General features: G+C 39.8%; 2 protein-coding genes across 13 annotated transcripts in view; both read left to right on the top strand.

Moving 5' to 3' along the window:
* Positions 1–2595: 2595 nt before the first annotated feature.
* LOC122883377 (SKI family transcriptional corepressor 1 homolog-B-like) lies at positions 2596–11512 on the top strand. 11 transcript variants are annotated; one of them, XR_006380229.1, is made up of 9 exons: positions 2596–2875; positions 3981–5748; positions 6394–6475; positions 6573–6644; positions 6811–6873; positions 7935–8009; positions 8184–8296; positions 8917–8982; positions 10294–10369. XR_006380229.1 is itself a non-coding variant. In XM_044214081.1 (9 exons), the coding sequence occupies exons 2-9, from the start codon at positions 3991–3993 to the stop codon at positions 10386–10388; spliced, it is 2286 nt and encodes a 761-aa protein (XP_044070016.1). In that variant the 5' UTR covers positions 2598–2875; positions 3981–3990; the 3' UTR covers positions 10389–11512. The 11 variants fall into 11 exon arrangements, 7 of the variants coding, with proteins under 7 accessions (XP_044075013.1, XP_044074171.1, XP_044070016.1 ...); XR_006380197.1 differs by having other exon boundaries at positions 10291–10366; XM_044214081.1 differs by having other exon boundaries at positions 2598–2875; positions 8222–8296; positions 10294–11512.
* Positions 11513–17751: 6239 nt separating this feature from the next.
* LOC122882059 (E3 SUMO-protein ligase PIAS1-like) overlaps positions 17752–20410 on the top strand; it is a 60135-nt gene continuing 57476 nt past the window's right edge. For both annotated transcript variants that reach the window (XM_044209470.1, XM_044211087.1), the window contains exon 1: positions 17752–17808. In XM_044209470.1, the coding sequence (XP_044065405.1) occupies positions 17785–17808 (24 nt within the window). In that variant the 5' untranslated portion in view covers positions 17752–17784. The remainder of the gene's footprint in view (positions 17809–20410) is intronic.

The following is a 20410-nucleotide window of genomic DNA, read 5'->3' as shown; positions in this document are numbered from 1 at the left end:
ATAAAAATACCAACAGTATCTCTGGGGGACAGTACATGAGAACTTCCCACTTTGTAAACCGTTTTTAGTCATATTTTTTGCAATAATTTGGACATATGTGCTGATATCCAGACATTTACGGCAAAAACGAGTAAAGCTGCACTTTATCAATTACAAATCAGACGCTTATTAAACGTCATTTCATAAAGAACAACCGTAGCATCCACTTCCGTGTTAAATAATCCATCAGGTCTGAGTTCACCTGGTGAGTTGGGACTCCTAATGACTTAAACCTGAAGCGCATTAATGTTTCAGGTTAAAGGTTTGTTCAAACAATTGAGCGCATATCAATGAGGCCCGGGTAATTTGTATCCAACGGTAATAATAAAGAGCTCGCCTAAAATTACCGCTGAAATGTCTAATTAAAAACTCCTCGCTGCTGATCCAGCCACGTCAGCTCACGTTTCCCCCGGAATAAGCAGCGACAATGGCTGCATTCAAGTCGGCGGTCTAAATAATTAAAAAGAGAGGAATAATTACAGTATAAAATTGTAATTATTGGCGGGGGCTGCAGGGGAAGCCTCTTGATGGTGAAAGAGGAGAGGATGCGCTTAGGATCAGGTTCAGCATCAATATTGCAGGGAGGTAAAACTGGCGATCTCAGGCTGCACACAGGCTGATGATACACTCTCCTCACACTCTCTCACATCAGCCCGAGTTTATTCTGGTTAGTTCATCTGCTGTGGTGTCACTTTATTTATGATAAACTGTCCAAAAAACGCACTTAATCATTTGTTTGGTTTCTGTTAGCTGCCTTCTTTGACACTCCCCCAAAATATTAATTTGCTTGTTTATGTTTATTTGTGTATTTACAGTATAAATTACTTTCCATTAGCTGTAACCCCTTTGTTTTGTGCAGATTATGTAAAACCTATACATACAAGCTCTCTATCAGTCTGAAGGCAGGGCCGGTCTGTGACTTTCTGGGGTCCACTTTGCTCACTGGCCCCCCTAAAACACCCCCCATCCCACATCAAATACACTTATTGTAACCACCCAATTATTTCTTCTTTAAAAGATTTCCGCTGGCATTATTCTGTTAACCAACACTGCTTTAGTCTGTCTCTCAGCACTGTCCCGCTTCCCTACCATGTCTGTGGCACTCAGCCCCAAGCCCATTGGTTCCTGCTGAAGATGTTAATGTTTTATAAACAGGTCACAAATGTGTAGATTAATATTTTAAAAATTATAAATAATTTCCTGAAAAGGCTGGGCTGTGACGTTTTTTGCTAATGTTACTCAAACAGTATGAAAAAGTGCATTTGTTGGGGACTATTTTCAGCAGTGGATTAATACACAGGTATTTCTAGCAGCAGGACAGTTTATGTGGAAGTGGTAGAAACCTCCAGGAAAGGGTGGGGGTCCTGTTCGAAGGCGTGGCTGCTAATCAGACTCTTGCCATTCATGAAAAAAAAATGTCTGACTGTGTTTGCCTTTTTCCTCCCTCCATTCATTAGGCTGCTTCACAGATTCCCTTCTGTTCATTTCCAAACACTGCCTGTCTCTGTCCGTCCACCTGCTGCAGGTATCTACACTTCTACGGGAGAGACGGGACATTAGCTTGGTTAAGTGATCAGCCATCGATCTGGTTTCATGTCGGCTTGACTGTCACCATTTCCATCACTGACATTTTTTATGTATGTATATATGTATACATATATGTGTGTGTGTGTGTGTGAGAGAGAGAGAGAGAGAGAGAGAGAGAGAGAGAGTCCAGCCTGAGGCATTATCATCAGCTCATCCCAGATTCACTCCATTTTCAGTGTGAACATAAAACGCCTCCAAATGACTTGACGCACGAACAAAAGCCTCCAAATCCAAGACGTCTTTCTATATATATATATATATATATATATATATATTGTCCTTCATTCATTCTTTGTCTAGTCTCTTTTATCGCTTATAGGCCTCAGATTGATTTCTGTGGCCGGCGTGGAAGCCTAACAGATGGTCGTGTAACTTGATAAATGAGCCCGGGCCTTTTGTCATTCTTGTTGCCCTCCAAAGTGCAACTCGCTGCCTCTTGTTTGTCAGCTCGCTCCTGCTGCGGTGGAAATAATACAGGATGTAAATCATTACAACTGAACTGATGCTTAAAACACACTGTGCATGATCAGTTAGGCCAGTAATGGTTTCCAATATAGGGTCCGGGAGCCCCCTAGAGGGTCCGTGACGGGGTCCAGGAGGGGTCACAATTATCACTGTTGTAATTTCTCTCTATTTTGTCTTTTCGCAGATATTTCCAAGACTGTTATGTTGCTCTTTTCTTAATTATATGTAATAACAAATATATTCATAAACATGGGTCTGAGGGCCAAAATGTTTCTCCATTTGGGGTCAGCCGGGGCCTAATTGTGCGTGATATTTTTTCTGTTTCTGATCATGTTTGTGCGTCAAAATTGTGAATTATCAAAACTGGTGTGTAGTCGCTCAGCACGTCTTAGAGAGAGAGAGAGAGAGAGAGAGAGAGAGAGAGAGAGAGAGAGAGAGAGAGCTATTACACATCAGCATGGCAGGAGAGAGAGAGGGAGAGTGTGTGAGTGAGATAGAGAGATAGAGAGAAGGGGGGAGAGAGAGAGGTGCCATGTGCTTCCTGTCTACACGCCATTCACCTCCCCGGGATCCAACGGGATGGAGGTCCTGCCTGCTGCTGCCTGCACTGAAATAAACTGAAATAAATACTCCAGCTCAGAGTTTCAACTGTCAGACCTCCTCGTCTGTGGCATCGTGCCTCTCTGGACTCACCGGGCCTGCATCTCCATCTATTTATTCATATTTATTATCATTTTTCCATCCCAAACCCTGTTGGAGTGTGTCGTCTTTCTAGGAGAGAAAGGTATGTTTTTTTTATTATTCATAATTTTAGCCAGAAATCGTGATCATCTTTGAATTTTATTATTCAAATATGTATTATAACGCGGCAAATGTTGGTTAATCAATCACTCTAAAATAGTTGTATTCATGTCAGTTGTTCAAGAATAATTAAAGCCGCTGCGGGCTGTTTACATGTATTTTAGCGGCCTGCTTAAAGCCAATGACGAGAAGCAAAAAGTAGCCCAAGTCTGCGCAGGTGAACGTGGGACAGGCCTGCTTCAACCCAATTTCGAGCAAGTGGCTGAGGCTAATCTACGCAGATGCTTTAATTATATATAGGGCTAGTCTTTTATTAACAATGCGAAGACGCGCTCTTGGATCTGTGTAATTACCAGGAAAGAAGCTTATAGTTGTTCTTTTCCTGTAAGCGCATTGGCGCAGCTTAGCCTGCGTTTTCCTTCTGTCCTTATCCGCATATAAGGATCTTATGTGACTCTTAAGTAGTTGCCCAATGAGTGTTGAGCCGATCTGAAGATAAGAGGAGAAGCACATCCACCTCCGCGCAGGAATCCGGATAACCTGAGAGAGGAGGCCGAAGACACGGAGGAATGAACGAATACGAGAAATAATTAACAAGACGTCTGATTGATTTCACTTTTCAATATAACCTCCTGCAAAAGCCTGATGTTAGTTATAGTTGGTAATTTCTTTAAAAATAGCCCATATATATTTATGTATTGTTATTATTATTATTACTATTATTTTATATGGTAATGTCCCTTAAATAACAACAATTATAGGGCCACTACCCCCACAGCTACGTGATAATAAAGGTAATAATAATAATCACCATGATAATAATAATAATAGTTATGTTATCATCTCTATTTACCAGATTTCATGTGGATAAAAACATGATATCTTCCTCACATCACGTCGATTTACATTGTGGAAAGTCTTTCTATTTATTAAACATATTTAGTTATTTTTTTGTTTGTTTGATTTTTTTTGTACCATTTTTTTTGTCACAAGCTAAATCATTTCAAGATGATGCACTGAAAATATTGTGATTTTGCATTCTGTCAAACAGGCCTCCGGTTCACTCCAGTTTTCTCTTTGATTGACAGGCTTCCAGGGATGGAGTCGATGCCCGGACAGCTTCGAGACGCGGGACGAGACGCCAGCTCTTCCCCCAGTTTAAAGCAGGACGCACAGAGCTTCTCCGGGCCCAGCTCCCTCAGACCAAACCAAGTGAGTGAGACCTCTCTGTACGGGGTGCCCATCGTATGTCTGGTCATAGACGGTAAGGAGAGGCTCTGCCTGGCGCAGATTTCTAACACCCTGCTGAAAAACTACAGCTACAACGAGATACACAACCGCCGGGTCGCTTTGGGCATCACCTGTGTGCAGTGCACCCCTGTGCAACTGGAGCTCCTGCGGCGCGCCGGGGCCATGCCCATCTCCTCCAGGCGCTGCGGCATGATCACCAAACGGGAGGCCGAGAGGCTCTGCAAGTCCTTCCTGGGAGCGCACAGCCCCCCAAAGCTACCAGAAAATTTCGCATTTGATGTGTCTCATGATTGCGCCTGGGGCTCCAGGGGCAGCTTCATACCCGCCAGATACAACAGCTCCAGAGCAAAGTGCATCAAGTGCAGCTTTTGCAACATGTATTTCTCCCCAAATAAATTCATTTTCCACTCCCATCGCACCGCAGAGTCCAAGTATCTGCAGCCAGACGCGGCCAACTTCAATTCGTGGAGACGCCACCTGAAACTATCGGACAAAAAACAATCTGAGGACATTCACCACGCGTGGGAGGATGTAAAGGCCATGTTCAACGGGGGGAGTAGAAAGAGGACTCTGCCCATGAACGGGTCGGGAATGTCCTCGCCGATGAAATCACAGGCCTCGTCCAGCCTGGCCCAAACCAGTTCCCCTGAGGTCCCTCACAAAACTTTACGGTGCGACGAGGATCAGGGGAATAATAGCCTGAGTTTGGCGAGCGGCGCACGGACCTACCCAGTCATCCCAGTGCCCAGCAAGAGCTTTGGCATGCTTCAGAAAATCCCCCCACCTCTGTTCCCCCATCACCCCTATGGCTTCCCCAGCTATGGGCTGTGTCAGAAAAAGAGCGATGGTGTGCCTGATGCGAGCAAAACCAATGTCTCTGGTGTGTTTTGGCCTGGCGCGAAGGACACCCTTTACCCGGCTTTCCCTATGTTTTGGCCTACAGCTGGCGGCCTACCCATGCCGCCCTACCCGGGGTCTCCACCCAAACCTCCCCCAGAGCTGCCAGGCGTCCGGCAGAGCGAGCTCGACTTATCGGACCAAAGCGACCGGGGCGCAAACACACCCAAAGACACCAACCACCACCCTCACCACCAGCAGGACGGCGGAGAGCGCTGTTCCAGCTCCCAGTCCTCCTCCACCAGGAACGACGAGGACAAGTCCGGGGACGAGACCCCACAGAGGAAAATCAGCTACATTTCGGCCTTCAGACCCGTGGTCAAAGACGCGGAGACCATCGCCAAACTCTACGGCAACCGGGACAGCTACGGCGTGCGTCCTGGCTACCTGTCCCCGGATTTTATCAGCGAGAGCTCCAGTTATAGATCTATGTCACCGGACAGGGACAGCGTGGTGGACGACGACGACCCGGACGTGGATGTGGAGTCCAACCGGGGACAAGATGAGGAGGAGCCGATCCAGATCTCGCCGGGAGGGGACAACCATAACTCCCCTGTGCCGGACCAGGTGTCCTCGGGTGCTGAGGAGAGCCAGGAGCAGCCTGATGCCTCCAGCCCCGCAGCGGCAGCACCATCACCGGAGGACTCCGTGCACACCGGGTCATCAGATGAGGACAGACGGATGCGTAATGGCTCTCCTCTTCATGAAGTAAGATTAGATTAAATGAAACTTTAATGATCCCCGCGGGGGAAGTTGAATTGTCGCCGTAGTGGAGAATATGATAAGAGTTTATACAAGAGAGGAGGCCGATAAAAATGTAATCAAGATCAATTGGCCTGGAATTTAAAAAACCCAGATGTAGCGGATATATTTGCTAGGCATATTTTCTAAATATTAATCAGAATAAAGGTCAGTAGGGCGGCCTCGTGTTTGGAGAAAGTGTCATTCAGCTGTCCTGCCGAAGTGCCGCTGAGCCAGGCAGCACGTTTACCTCTAAAATAAGAACCTTCCCAAAAAAGATCAATAAGGAGCCACATTCATTTGTACTAATGTATCGCCCATTCAATCAGGATAATTCAAGTATAAACCCCTAATTTATCCTGATTTGTTTTTTTGAATTATTTCTATTAAAATGCTTTTCTGTGTGTCTGTTGAATTATGAGACATTTCACCACCACATTAGTGTTTTTTCTCTCTTTCTTTTAGGAATCAGTTCAACATCTTCACGACAAATTGCAGAGCTCCTGTTTTTTTTTTGTTTGAAGAAAATGGCCTCAATTATGTGAAGAACCGCAGTAAATGACATATAATTGGTCTGCGTTATTAAACACGAGTGTCTGCTTCATTTTACAGGTGTACGCTAATGAAAAGGACGGCCACGTGCTCCTGAACGAGCCTTCGTCGTTTGGGTCGAAACAATCGAGCAGATCCAACGGTAATTATTAAACCAATTTATGGTTTGGTTATGTATGCAAATTGGGGCGTTTCTGTCTCTTTTCACTAAAAATGTTTTGTCGCTTGTTTATGTTTAGGTGTTCATCACGTGTCTGAAATGCAGAACCAACGCAATGCAACATCCTATCAGGAGCAAAAGAACAGACAAGGTTTTTAATTGTTCTGTTTTATATTTTTGCTGTTTTTAAATTCAAAATCCACTCATTCTGTCTCTGTCAGCTGCTTTACTTTTATTTCATCAGAAGCCTTGCACAAGATCGCTGTATAGATGACTTATTTGTATGTTAAATAATGTGTTTCATTGTTTTTGTGCAGCCGATGGAGCTTTGCGCATCGATATCAGCGTGCATGAAAGAGATCTGGAGAACATGGCCAAAGGTAAGAGGCTGTTTTCAGGATCAAAAGAGAGAAAAAGTGTTGCAGGTGATATTAATTATCATCAGCAATTATCCCTGTTTTGATTGTAATTTGGGTGCGTGAATCGCCAGCCAACAAATCTATATTTATACAGCAGCTAAACGGCTGACAGAGCCTGGTCACCACATTTAATTAACGCGGATGTTTATTTGTTATTTTTAATATAAGAAATTACATTTAATTAAATATATCCACTTATTTGCTAATTAGGTTGAATTTCTGAATTTATAACCCCAATTTTAACTCGACCGTTTGTTCAGGGTTGTTTAATTATTTAAAAAAGTTTATTATTATTATTATTATTATTATTATATTAATATTAAACATTGAATTCCACCTCATTTTAAATGCAGCTAAATGCCCACGGCCTGCTAAAGATGACGTGCCAAAATCTGAATGAGAATTTACATTTTTGTAGGCCTAAAGTGTTTCCATAGTTGTTAGCCACTTAATCACGAGATGTGGGAGTTTTGACTTATTATTGTAAGAGGAAATCGTTTAGAGGCTATTAATATTTTAACGAACAGAGCCATAACCCCGAGGCACGGCAGCTAATTATTTTACAACGCTTGGAAAAACCCTGGGACTCCATTATTATCGTCTCAACCTCCAGGCAATGCATGGCAATTACTGTGGCAGCGAGCGAAAGCAAAGCGGTGAAATGGTTGTTATCAAGGATGTAAACGCACCTGCAGTCGGTTTACTGGGCTGACATTAATCTTTATGTGCAGAAAATCTAAATATATCATATTAAGTGGAATCAAATTGATGTGAGGTAGATGAGGAGAGAGAAGAAAAATGTTTTTTAAGATGATTTTAAGATATTTGTGTTGATAGTGGTGGTTATTGGCATCATGGTGAATGATTTCTTCTTGCACCACATCCCTGCTTGTTGTTCAGAAGTACTGTAGGTGTCTGGTGGGGTATGTTTCAGTGTTTTAGGGTCAATAATGACATTTCCTTGCAGCAGATGAAAATAATTTGGTGTTGAAATTGACACATTTTGGGTTTGGGCTTTGCAGAGGAATTGCAGAAGCAGCTTGTGGAACAAGTTGAGCTGAGGAAAAAGTTGGAGAGAGAATTTCAGCATTTAAAAGGTAGGACAAAAGTGAGTCTGATTGCATTTTGTGAGTCAAAGCCACAGAGAGAGATGTGTTTTTGCATCCTTATTTGGATCTTAAACCCTGTGCTTGATGTTAGGAGAACAGCGAGTTATTTTGTCCTTTCGAATCCAGGAAATGTGTCTTTTTAATTTATCTCCACAATGTCAGAGAGTTTTCCTTCTGACGTGGCCTTCGGTACTCTTCAGATAATTTTCAGGATCAAATGAAGCGAGAGCTGTCCTACAGAGAGGAAATGGTCCAGCAGCTGCAGATTGTTCGAGGTTGGTCTCTCTCTGTACTTTGTGCCTCCATAGATTATGACTGTAAAGCAGATGTAGATCAATGCTCTTTAAGTTTATGGGGGGAAAGAATTTGAGCCACAAAAAGCGTTTAAGTAACATAGGCCATTTCAATCCATCTGAACCAAGTAGCCTCTAAACTAAAAAAGAAAGGAAAAGTGACACTTGCATATTGAAATATTGGTGATTTGTGTCCAGCCTTTTTCCTGTAAACTCCATATTTTTTCTCCTGCAGTTGAGTAAATTATTAGATATCAAAAGGTGAAACTGAAACCACGTTGTTTTGTTTGCAAAGGTTATTTTCTCCTAAATCATACCCTGGAAAATTGAATAGACAGACCATTATGTAGTGCTGTATCGGTTACATGCAGTAGACAGCAACTAATGCCACCCGTTAAAGGATTGGTTTAATGTTACAGTAGTTTAAATACAGGGTTCAAGTACACAGAGGGGTCACTCTAAATACCATAGGGGCAAACAGCATACATCACACTCCTCCACTTCAGATGCTACACAGCAACTCAAGTTTTCTTTTTATTTTCCTTTTTTTATTCTTTTTTTGACCAATTCTTTTATTTTTTATTCATTTTATTTTTGGATAGACACTTTGTGCAGCGAGTTGGACCAAGAGAGAAAGGCTCGTTATGCAATACAGCAGAAGCTAAAAGGTAATTTTATCTGGTCCAAAAAGGAACATGAATACATGTCTTTTTTTTTTCTTTTCTTTTTTTTTTTGCTTACAAACATAAATATGCAAGTGCTACTTTTTGTATGAAACATCTCCTGTTATCAGTGTGATTGATATTTTCAATAAGACACCATTAAAGGAGAGGTTCACATTTTTTCCAGTCTGTCTTAAAACTACACTCAAATGCCCATATGTGAAACCGAAAGTACTTTTGGTCGCTTTAATTGTTTTTCTTGTCCATTCTGGCTGTAAAGATATCCCACTTTAAAGCAGTTTCAATGAGAGCGATGGGAAAATCCACAGTCCTTGTTCTCTGCATAAAAATTATTAAGTCAAAGCTAATTTGAGGCTTCAGCAATATGAATCAAGCGTCTATCTTCCAAAGTGAGTCTTTTTATTACCAAATGTCCTCTTTTTGTTACTAACACTCACCAAAAAAGCTCAAAATATCACAAAAAAAGTTTTTTACGCTTGGCTGATGTGCAAAAGTTGGTGTAACGATAAAAGCAGACTGAATAAATAATGACGTATATGAAGCATGTGACTTAAACGTTCACTGAAGAGACTAAAAATAGCAGCAGACGAAAACATCAGATCTGTGCGGAGCGATGAGACTGTAGCCTTCCTCTAATTAATACATGAACCAAACATATATGTCATATTTCCATCATGTTTTCCACCATTTGAGGTCTGGCTGGCGCTCTTTTTAATTACGTCATCTCGCTGCGCCCTCTTCCTCTGCAATGATTTAATGGCACCCGACTGGAGAATTAGCGTCACCAGCTGTTTATCTTGATGACGGTAGTGGATGGAAACACATTAATTCTCATTTTCTTTTCCCAATTTTCAGAAAATTCGGTTAAAATTCTGCCGAAAACCTGGCTTATGAAAACACAATGAAATTTTTTACTGAAAATACTTTGGATGACTTGACTTGATATGTGTGATTCAGACAGCTGAAGCCTCCAGTTAGCTTCAGCCGAACTTTAGAAGCCATTTTTACACAGAACAAGGGCTGTGGATTTCATCTCACATCACTTACATTGAAATCATGTTAAGAACAAATCTCTTAATGGACAAGAGGAACTATTACAACGACCAACAACTGTCTCAGTGCACATGTACGTATTATTTCAAGAAAAGACTTGAAAAAATGTGAACCTAGCCTTTAACAACAATATTAGGTTAAAAACAACAACAACTTACACCTGTAAATTGAACAATACTTTATGAGAGTGTTGTCTGTGTTTGTCTGCATGTTCTCACTGATGGACTTGTTCCTCCCCAGAAGCTCATGACGCCCTTCACCATTTCTCCTGCAAGATGCTCACCCCTCGTCAGTGTACCGGAGCCTGCACCTTCAAACCCCCGCTGCTGCCTCCGTAGTGCCCTGCACGACCCTGCACCTGACCCCAGCACAGCCAAAAAAAACAACAACAAAAAAAACACACAGGTCCACCTCGAGAGCTCTCATGTGTTCACCTCCCACCTGTAACCTAAGGATTACCAACCTGCTGTATAGACACACTACTGATTTTAGCACTATGTCAAGACTCGGAGAAAGGCTTTGGCAGCGACTTCCCCGCCCACCCCCCCAAAAAAACCTGAACTCTTGAGTAAAAGAGATCAGGATTAAACATGGAGTTAATTTTATGTTGTGAATCAAAGGATTGTTGATCTGAAGCTGCAAAGCTCAAACCAAGGAGTCTCTCTGAATCAAAGTCGTCTGCTCTTTAGCTATTCTGAGAAGAAAAAAACAATACTATATACATATATATATCGCGTGACGATGTGCAATGGCTTGTATAGTTGTGATATTAAGTTCAAACTGTATCTCATTATTTAGCTTTGGTTGCTTGTTTGAATATCTTGAGTTTTTACATATATTTGTTATTTATCTGTCTTTGGTTAAATTTATTGTTTAGATTATTTGTAACACTGTATATGTTGTTAAGCACTTTAAATGGGCAACATTTCTAAATTTGACCATGGCGTCCTATACCAAATTCTTTTATCAAAAATATGAGGATCTTTATGTTTAAAATAGAGCACATTATTACGAGCACTTACTTCAACAGCCGTTCAGGTTCGACATCAAACAATAAGATTTTCTTTCACCAAGTGAAGTGATACTTAAAAAAAAGTCTTGAGGCATTTATAGATATCATGTACAGTTTAGATTGAGTATTTTAACACAAATCTGATCCCATAATTTTCTCTGTTTTAGGGTTTTTTCTATCATTACATGCATCTGTGAGTCACAACAGACTAAACCAAAACTTTTTCCAATCTTCTGATGGTCTTTTTCTTAGAAGAAGACACTATATGAAATATGTGTAATCTGCCATTCACACAGCTGCATTTCATTTTGTCTCATTTGTTGAATTTGGTTTGTAATAAAAACACAGAGCAGTTCTAAAAGAAACAAATCCTGGTTTTTGACACAATCTATCCATACGTTTCCCATTTATGTATGTACCCATGTCAATATTAATAAAATGTGAAAGCCACTTTCTGCTTTATGCTCTCACTTTTTTGTTTCTTTCACCGGTGTGAGCCTGACACCTACTGGCCTCCACTCAGAATAACTCCTCATGATGGATCATATTTCCTCTTATTGTATTTGAGTTCAACATGATCTCTTTCATTAGGAGGCTACATCAGCGCATGACATGTCCAGTCAACTTATAATGTTTGACGTCGAGTCAGGGGAGCAGGCTGATCTAATAGTGAAATCTAATTCTTCTGATGGGAGGACTAATAGATATTGATTACACGGCTCTCGGTCCCTGGATGATTCATACTGAGACAGATACTCGCATAATGTCACTGACACACAATGAATGTTAATTTTCTGTGAACGTAATTGCCCTCCATGGCAAAGCTGGTTTCCTTTGAATGCTAACAAGGCCTGCAAAGCTGAACACAACTGAACTGCTGAGGGAATGATTGGCGGCTTTACTGTATTTTTATTTAGCTGTTAACGTCAAGAAAAACCTGATTAAGGTTGATATGTGGTGACAAGCACGGATGGATTATGTGACAATGGGGCCCTGGGCACAGTAAACATGTAAAAGTACATACGAGAGAGACCCACAGATTCAAAGAGACGCAAAACGATGCAGCCATGTGTGTAGTTTGTCTTTGTGGTCGTTTTGTGTTGTTTTGCATCTCTTTGTAGTGATTTTGTACCTCTTCGTGGTCATTTTGCATCTACGTGGTCATTTTGCTTCTCTTCGTAGTCATTTTGTACCTCTTCGTAGTGATTTTGTATTTCTTCGTAGTCATTTTGCTTCTCTTCGTAGTCATTTTGCGTTGTTTTGCTTCTCTTTGTAGTCATTTTGTATCTCCTCGTAGTCATTTTGATTCTCTTTGTGGTCGTTTTGCATCTTTTTTTAGTAATTTTCTGTCTCTTTGTGGTTGTTTTGCTTCTTGTGAGTTTAAGGACAGAAAGCCTGAAAGCTACTGACTACTGGTATGATAAATTATTTCATGATAATTTCATAATTATTCAAGTTTTAAATTTTAAGTAGAACTTTAGCCGCTCATTCAAAATATGTTGTGTGTTCCCATATTGCTCCATGGTACACATACAGTAAATGACGCATTGGTAATAAACTGCTTACATAATAAGTATGACATAATATGCAATTTACACATTACCACAACTTAATGATATATTGTTATTGTTTTACTTGGTGAACCTGAGGCTTTATTTCATACATATAAGAAAAACAAAGATAATTGACGAAATAAATAACTAACATAAAGATATATGAATCCAAGAGGAATTAATATTATTGCTGAGGAGAATAATATTTTAAAGAAATAACAAAACATAGTAAGACAGTAAAACAAAACAGTTAACAAAATATGTTATATACTACACACTTTCTTTCTTTGTAGGTCATTTCTTATGACAACACAATAAACCCCCTAAACACAGCATCTCAAAACAAACAGGTTTTTATATGCAGTGTGTATTGTTTAAGGTTTGACAAAATGACCATAAATACCTGGGAAAATATGAGTTTATATTTATACTTATACTTAATTTATACTTCTCTCTCTCTCACTCAATGATTTAGATTGTGGAAAATGTTGCAAGGCAATATGCAGGACTGCTTTATAGCAATATTGGATGTTTATATGATTTTTGCATCAATGAGGTAAAGTACTTTTATTTGTCGTACATTTCATTTGCTGGAATAACCAGTGGTATAACAAGTACATGTAAGTAAAAGTAAAGCATTCAAAATTTTACTTGAGTAAAAGGAAAGAAGTACTGCCATTAAAATGTACTTAAAGTATCAAGAGTAAAGATACTTTTTATGTAGCATGGCCCCTATAATTATAATAATTTCGGAACATTATTATTGATGCATTAACATGTAAGCAGCATTTTAATGTTGTAGCTGGTTTAAGTGGAGCTATTTAAAAAAAAAACTATTTTATATTGTTTGTGTAATTTAATCTATAACTAAGCATCCTTTAGCTACAAAATAAATGTACTGGCCTAAAAAGTTCAATATTTCCATATGAAATGTAGTGATGTTGACGTATAAAATATCAGAAAATGGAAATACGCAAGTAAAGTACAAGTACCTCAAATTAGTACTGTAAGAACAGTCTTGGTAACTTTCCTCCACTGGGATTGGTCACTTTATATCCATGTAGTTCATCCAAAAAACAGTTTCTCGGTTGAGTTTCTATATCCTGACAAATGTATATAAAATGATACAGTACTGTAACAGAGGATTTTATCGCTCACTCCTAGTATTGTTTTACATGTTCTTAGAGTAAGCAGCTCAGTTTCCTGCTGCTCTCAGGAAAAATGCCACATTGTGCACATTTACACAAGCTAACATTAAATCCAAACACTGTAATATCAAACATTTTAAAAGAAGAATAATGTTTTATCTTCCTGTTGGACATATTGTCTCACAGTATTTGCAGTCTGTACTACTGATTCATTATTTTCTTGTATAAACACGTGTGGTCAGTGGACACCTGTCCCATTACTGGCAATCAACAATACAACAGATGGCAGCGATACATACTGATATAATAAACCTCTGTGATTCTCTCTGTATGAAACAAGCAGCAGAACTAGTTTGTCAATAGATTCTTTGTTTGAACCTCGAGGGAACGAGCATTTTAGATAATGGATTTGGGCATAAAGCCTAATGTGTTTGGCGTAATAGTGAATTTTTGTTTAGTATGGAAGTATAAAACCATTAAACTAAGCAAAGATGTCATTGCTTAGGAACAAATAGGCTATACAGGTTGAGGAGGATGTGGACCTGAGGATTCACTTCATGTTATTTTGGATTTATCTTCATTTGAAATGATAGGGCGCCACCTACTGGCTTTACCAGCACTAATTCCTTTACCTGGCTTTGAGTTTCTCCTGTCACAGTCTTGTGGCAGCTTTCTTGTGTCTGATTTAAACCTTTTCTCTGAATGTACTTAAAACTGATTGTATAGAAAAGGCAGTGGCATCAAATTACTATAAACAGCTGCTTGGTTTAAGTGACAAATGTCTTAAATTTTCTTCAGGGTTTTATAGCCAGAAATACTGCAGTCATCAGTCCAAGTCCCCTCAACACATCCCACCACTGCTCTACACTCCTTCAACAAAAAGAAAGCCATTATATTTTCTTAACGATTTGGAGTTTTCAGATTTTATGTATTCAGTTAAAGGTTCAATTATATTTTCTGTATATTTCACTTTCCAACATGAATGTCTAAATGAGATTTCAAAGCCGCTTCCATAATGCTGGAAAAAATATTCTGGTGAAGAAATATTGAATCCTTCATTTTTTGTTTGCCAAAGGAAGTCAAATTTAAATATATTGAGTCTACAAATGTTGGAATTGGCGAAAATAATACCCAACATTTGAGTTTTAGTATTGTAAATGTAGTGCTCAAATTTCCAGATACAATATAGGACCTGACCTTAGTACTTTCGGTCTTAGCTACAGTCCTGATTTTGTTCTGTTATCTGCAACTTTGCAGGGTCTCATACATACAAAAATAGTTTTCTCATTGGAATCGAAGATCAAAAGAGCTACAATTGAAAGTAAGAAATTAAAAGTATTAATGTTCAAGTCTTGACCAAAGAGCACATAACCAAAGAACATTTTATTACTATAAACTCTGTTTTAATATGGGTTGTATTTAGCAAATCTGCTGTCAAATGTAGAATTTTCAGTGTAAGGTGAACTCAGTGCATTTAGTATTGCACTTCCAAAAGTTGGCAGACTTGTGAGAGACAGATTAAAAAAAGATTAGTTCACATCATCCAGCAGAGGCCGAGATATCCTGTTTTTAGTCCCTAATATGGGTCACACTCCAGAAACGTTGCATCCTACACTTCCCATGATGCAATGTAGTAGCATCTGTTCGTCTGACCGTACCAGGCACTTCAAGCCCCCGGTTAATCAAGATAATCCACAGATTTGTTGTGAGCAGTTTCATGTAGGAACTTCTTTTTTTCTACCGATAGTTCCTACATGAAACTGCTCACAACAAGGTCTGTGGATTATCTCGAGTAACCGGGTCATGATTTCTGGAAAGAGACATTGGTTTTTCAAATGTATTTTTTTGTGCTTTGAGCACCACAAGCCGAGTGCCATATAGTCCCATTATATTCAAAAAATGCAGATATCTCTACGGCCAATATCTCCAAAACTCGGCAACTCACACCAAAACAATCTAGATGGATAAATAGCACCACAGGTAAGAGGGAAAATATTTATTTTTGATTTTGAGGTGAACTGTGCCTTTAATTATAGCCTCCACACCCCTGACAAGACCAGATGAACAGTATGCATGAGTATGCATTTTGGAGATTCATCACATTGATCTAACATACAGTATTTGATGCGATACCAATAAATGTATACTGTGACAGAACAATATATTTGAGTTTTTCAAAGAAATCAAATTGAAATCAGAATATTTCACAATAAATGTTCAAAGTTGTTGCCTCCTCTAGATGCATCTCTCCCTTGAAATATTGTGTTTCCAAAAATGTTTAAGGCTCAAAAGGAACACTTATTATAAATACTTGAGATTAAGAGTTACATTTTTATTTATTATTTATTTATTTCTCATATTCCTCCTTATCCTGCTCAGAATCTATGAATACTTATTTAGGATTTAGACCACACTGAATACAGTGAATTTTAAACTCTATTATAATACAGAATATGAGGGATTTAACCAGTGATCCACCTAAAATAAGTGATAGAGATGCACTAACATACATCAGTGTTTTTGTGGCTTTGGCATATTTGTGAGAGTATGTCACTCAACACAGCTATCAAATGAACAATAATATAACTCATCCTGGTCTTCTTTTGTGGTTTATGTGATGCGAAATAAATGATTTTCACATCGCATCAAACCAGCCGTTACATCTATGTGAATTATTTCATCTGTTTAAAAAATAGAGAGTAGCTCGGTTCCAGTGTAATAGGATTAGCTCTCTGGTCACTAAGAGCTTGAAACAGAGTTGTTTGCATCCTTAATACAAAAGAATGACATAAAGTAATGTGGTGCAACAGGTCTATTAAAGGGTCAGTTAACCCAAATTACAAAAAATATATTATTTTGTCCCTTAGCTCTAATGGGTTTTAGCCATTAAATATACACTAACAGCAACCTTTCCTTCCAGGAAAAATATCCCTGTTTTATCTACCTGTTACTCTGGATAATCCACAGAAAGACAGTGTCAGAAGTTTTCACATGAACAATTTCTCCACTATAAAATAATTCCACAATAATTACCCAGAGTAACCTGGACACTGTTTCTGGAAAGACATGTTGCTGTTGAATTTTTTTTTAAATGTAAGTTTTAATTTTAAAAGCAGCACAAACGAAACTCAGAATTCAGGTACAGTATGGGTTAAAGCTGCAGGTTAGTGTTTACATCTAATACAAGCAAAGTGTACGGCTGAGTGCATTTTCTTAATGTAAGTCTAAGACAAATGCATTATTTATGTCCATCATGTATATATGTTTTTTCCCATTGCAGTGTGTCACACCTATTCTAATCTTCCAGACAGTAATGATTTTAGATAACCAGTAGTTATATTACAGGCTGGATGGAAGAGCAGATTTAAATTGCTGTTGATGAAGAATGATTTAACCCACATAGCAGACTGATCTGGACCAGAAATTCACAGGCTACGCAGCAGTATGAAGTAATTGAAATGATTTACACATTAGTCCAATTTATACATATATAATAATAAATAATATACATAATTCTGAAATGGGCCATTCCGCATAATGAGTACTTTGACTTTACTTTAAGTACATTTTGATGCCTCTACTCTGCAGATGTGTATTCTCTACTATTCTAGCTGAGCGTGAAAGTTCATCCGTGACCTTCGAAAGTAGTAGTTTTTAAATAATTTAACTCAAGGCCCACTTACTCTCTGGAGCTTTCGATTGCATCTCACCGATCTTCATGACGGGATGGAGTTTGCTCTGCATAGCGTATATACGAGCAAACTCCATCCATCATGAAGACTATGAGATCTGATTGAAAGGTCCGTAAAAAAGCTAGTGTGTGAACCTTAAACTGAGATTAAGTTCAGATTTGTTTGTTTTCCCATTTTATTCTTTCATTCTGTAACATCCCACGGTTGTTTTTCCTCTTATCCTTTCTGTTCCTGAACGCACCCCTGTCGCTGTGTGCGCGTCCACGCAGCGCTCTGCGCGTCCCAGTCATGTGACAACACCTAACCACGCCTGCGCAAACAAATACAAGATGGCGGAGAGTGCGGAACTGAAGGTAAGACGCAGCCTGAAATCATTATAAATTTGCTCGGTTACCGAGCGTTTGATTGTAAAGTCACACAGTGCGTCAGTGATTTCAGCCTCGAGGGGCTGAGATGTTGTCAGATTTGGTGTTTATCGCTCAAACACAGCAGGAACTTTATTAAATCCGCGAGCGCCGAAGCTTGCGCGAGCATGTTTATGTTGATATTGAGACGCGCTGGTTTGGCTGAACGGACCGTTTTCTTCAGTACACCAGCTCCTCGCAGGGCGGCTTTCACTTTATAACCATCCTCCGTGTCTTGTTTTAGCATGAAGGCAGCGGCGCACTTCATGGCATGTTAACTGTCTCTGTACGGGTTGTGAAATGACATTTTTTATGAAAAATAACGTTAGCTTGCGAGCATTTGTCGCGCCGATAGCCTCCAGACTGTCAGACGGTTTGAATATGACAGCGGCATAATGCGTGTTGGTTCGTGTTTGAAAACACGCCACATGGACGGATTATTCTGCACATATGAATGATTATAAAGTTGATATCGATCCCTCTCATCGTGTCCGAGCAGAGGCTGAGTCTGTCTGCAGCTGAAGTAACGTTACCTGGCCCGCTCACGAATACCTGTGACTCACTTTACCTGTTGATACATGCATAATAAACACCGTTTACAACGTAACGGTACGTTGGCAGCTGATTAACCGTTTTATCAGCAACGTGTTCAGGTGGTTCATTCTCAGGTATTCATCATGCACCTTGCCTTTACTGTACTGTGTTTGCTTGGCAGCTACGCTGAAACACTGTTTTAATCTAACGTTGTAAAGCAGAGTCGGAACATGCGCTATTTGGCCAAAAGTCAGTGGACACCCCTACTAATTATTGAGTTCAGGTGTTTCAGCCACACGCATTGCTAACAGGTGCATACAATCCAGCACAAATCCACGAAATCTCCCATAAACAAACAAGTAGAATTTAAACCTGGCCGTAAAGACTTTAAACGTGGCACTGTCACAGGATGCCACCTACTGCATAGTTTGGTGGAGGAGGGATAATGGTCCTTTCAGGATTTGGGCTCGGCCCCCTTAGTTCCAGTGAGGGGTTTTCTTAATGCTACAGGAGACAACGACATTTTAGCCAATTGGGCGCTTCTAACTTTGTGGCAACAGTTTGGGGAAGGCCCAATGACTGTGACTTTGTGTACAAAGCGAGGTCCATAAAGACATGGCGAGACGGGTCTGGTGTGGAGGCCTGCACCGAGTCCTGACCTCAACCCCACCGAACACCTTCGGGAGGAATTAGAACGGCGATTGTGAGCCAGGCCTTCTCGTCCAACATCTGACCTCACAAATGTATTTTATTTTTTTAGGCTGAATGGGCACAAATTCATTTCAGTTTTATTTATATAGAGCAGGTCTAGACCGTACTCGTTATAATATTATTAACATAGACCCAACAAGGAAAAACGCCCTTTTAACAGGCAGAAACCTCGAGCAGAACCAGGCTCTGGGTGGGCGGCCATCTGCCTCCACCGGTTGGGTTGAGAGAGAAAGAGAGAAGGGGGGGAGAGGGAAGAAATTCCCACAGACCCACTCCCAAAATCCTGTGGAAAGCCTTCCCAGAAGACAGGCGGCTCGGCTGTTATAGCTACGAAGGGGGGTGCAACTCCATATTAATGCCCATGGTTTTAGAATGGGATGTCCAACCAGGTGTCCACTGACTTTTGGCCGTATAGCAGTTACTGATCAGAGTCTTGGGCTATTTTTAGATTTTTCCCCAGTGTGTTTCCACCGCCTGCACGGGATCTGTGGATCTATACGTGCCTTTGTGCCAGCTGCTGCTCAGCTATACAGACTGTAATAAGCAGGTTTTTAGCTGCACCCTCTGCCTCTTTTGAAAAGCCAGATGTTCTTACTATATAGCCCACCGGTGCCTGTGTATGATAGGCTTTCCCTGATAGTCAAATGCAGTTCCTTGTGGAGAGATCGTCACAGCTTCTCAAACTTCAACATTTACTTGCTTTTTTTTTTATTTAAGTTGAATGCTTGGAGGTAGGGCTGCAACTGAATATTATTTTCATTGTCTGTTAATCAGTAAATTATTTTCTATATCTATAAAATATCAGATAATAATGAGAAAATGGCCATCACAATGTACTAAAGCCCAAGGTGACATCTACAAATACCTTGTTTTGTCTTAACTACAGTCAGAAAACCAAAGAGATATTAATTTTACTAACATAGGAATAAGAAAAGCAGCAAATCCTTACAACTGAGAATCTGGAACTCGGGAATTTTTTGGCATTTTTGCTTAGCTTTAAAAATGAATTGATTTATCAAAATAGCTGCCAATTGTTTTTCTGTCAGTCAATTAATCGAGTAATGGTTTCAACTCTTGAGTCTTTAGACTGTCGGTCAAATAAAAAATATATATATACTTTTGAGCTCTGGCAAGGTGTGATGGGCATTTGTCGTTATCTTTTTAATAGGTTAATACATTTATTGAATAATAAAAAACTATAATCAATAGCTTTATCAACAGCTGCAGGCCAGTTTCATTGAGGATAGAGGTGTTTTTTGTGGAATGCTGCTCTTGTACTTAAAAATGGTGGGGATTTCTTGTCTGC

This window comes from Siniperca chuatsi, linkage group LG1 (genome assembly GCF_020085105.1).
Source record: "Siniperca chuatsi isolate FFG_IHB_CAS linkage group LG1, ASM2008510v1, whole genome shotgun sequence".
NCBI classification, from domain to species: Eukaryota; Metazoa; Chordata; class Actinopteri; order Centrarchiformes; family Sinipercidae; genus Siniperca; species Siniperca chuatsi.
Note: the sequence above shows the minus strand (reverse complement) of the source record. Positions and strands in the feature narration are given on the sequence as shown.

Coding starts and splice junctions, on each gene's coding strand:
- LOC122883377 (XM_044212398.1), top strand. CDS start 3,991: ATGGAGTCGATGCCCGGACAGCTTCGAGACGCGGGACGAGACGCCAGC. Junction 5,749..6,393: donor ATGGCTCTCCTCTTCATGAA/GTAAGATTAGAT, acceptor TTCATTTTACAG/GTGTACGCTAATGAAAAGGA. Junction 6,874..7,934: donor TCTGGAGAACATGGCCAAAG/GTAAGAGGCTGT, acceptor TGGGCTTTGCAG/AGGAATTGCAGAAGCAGCTT.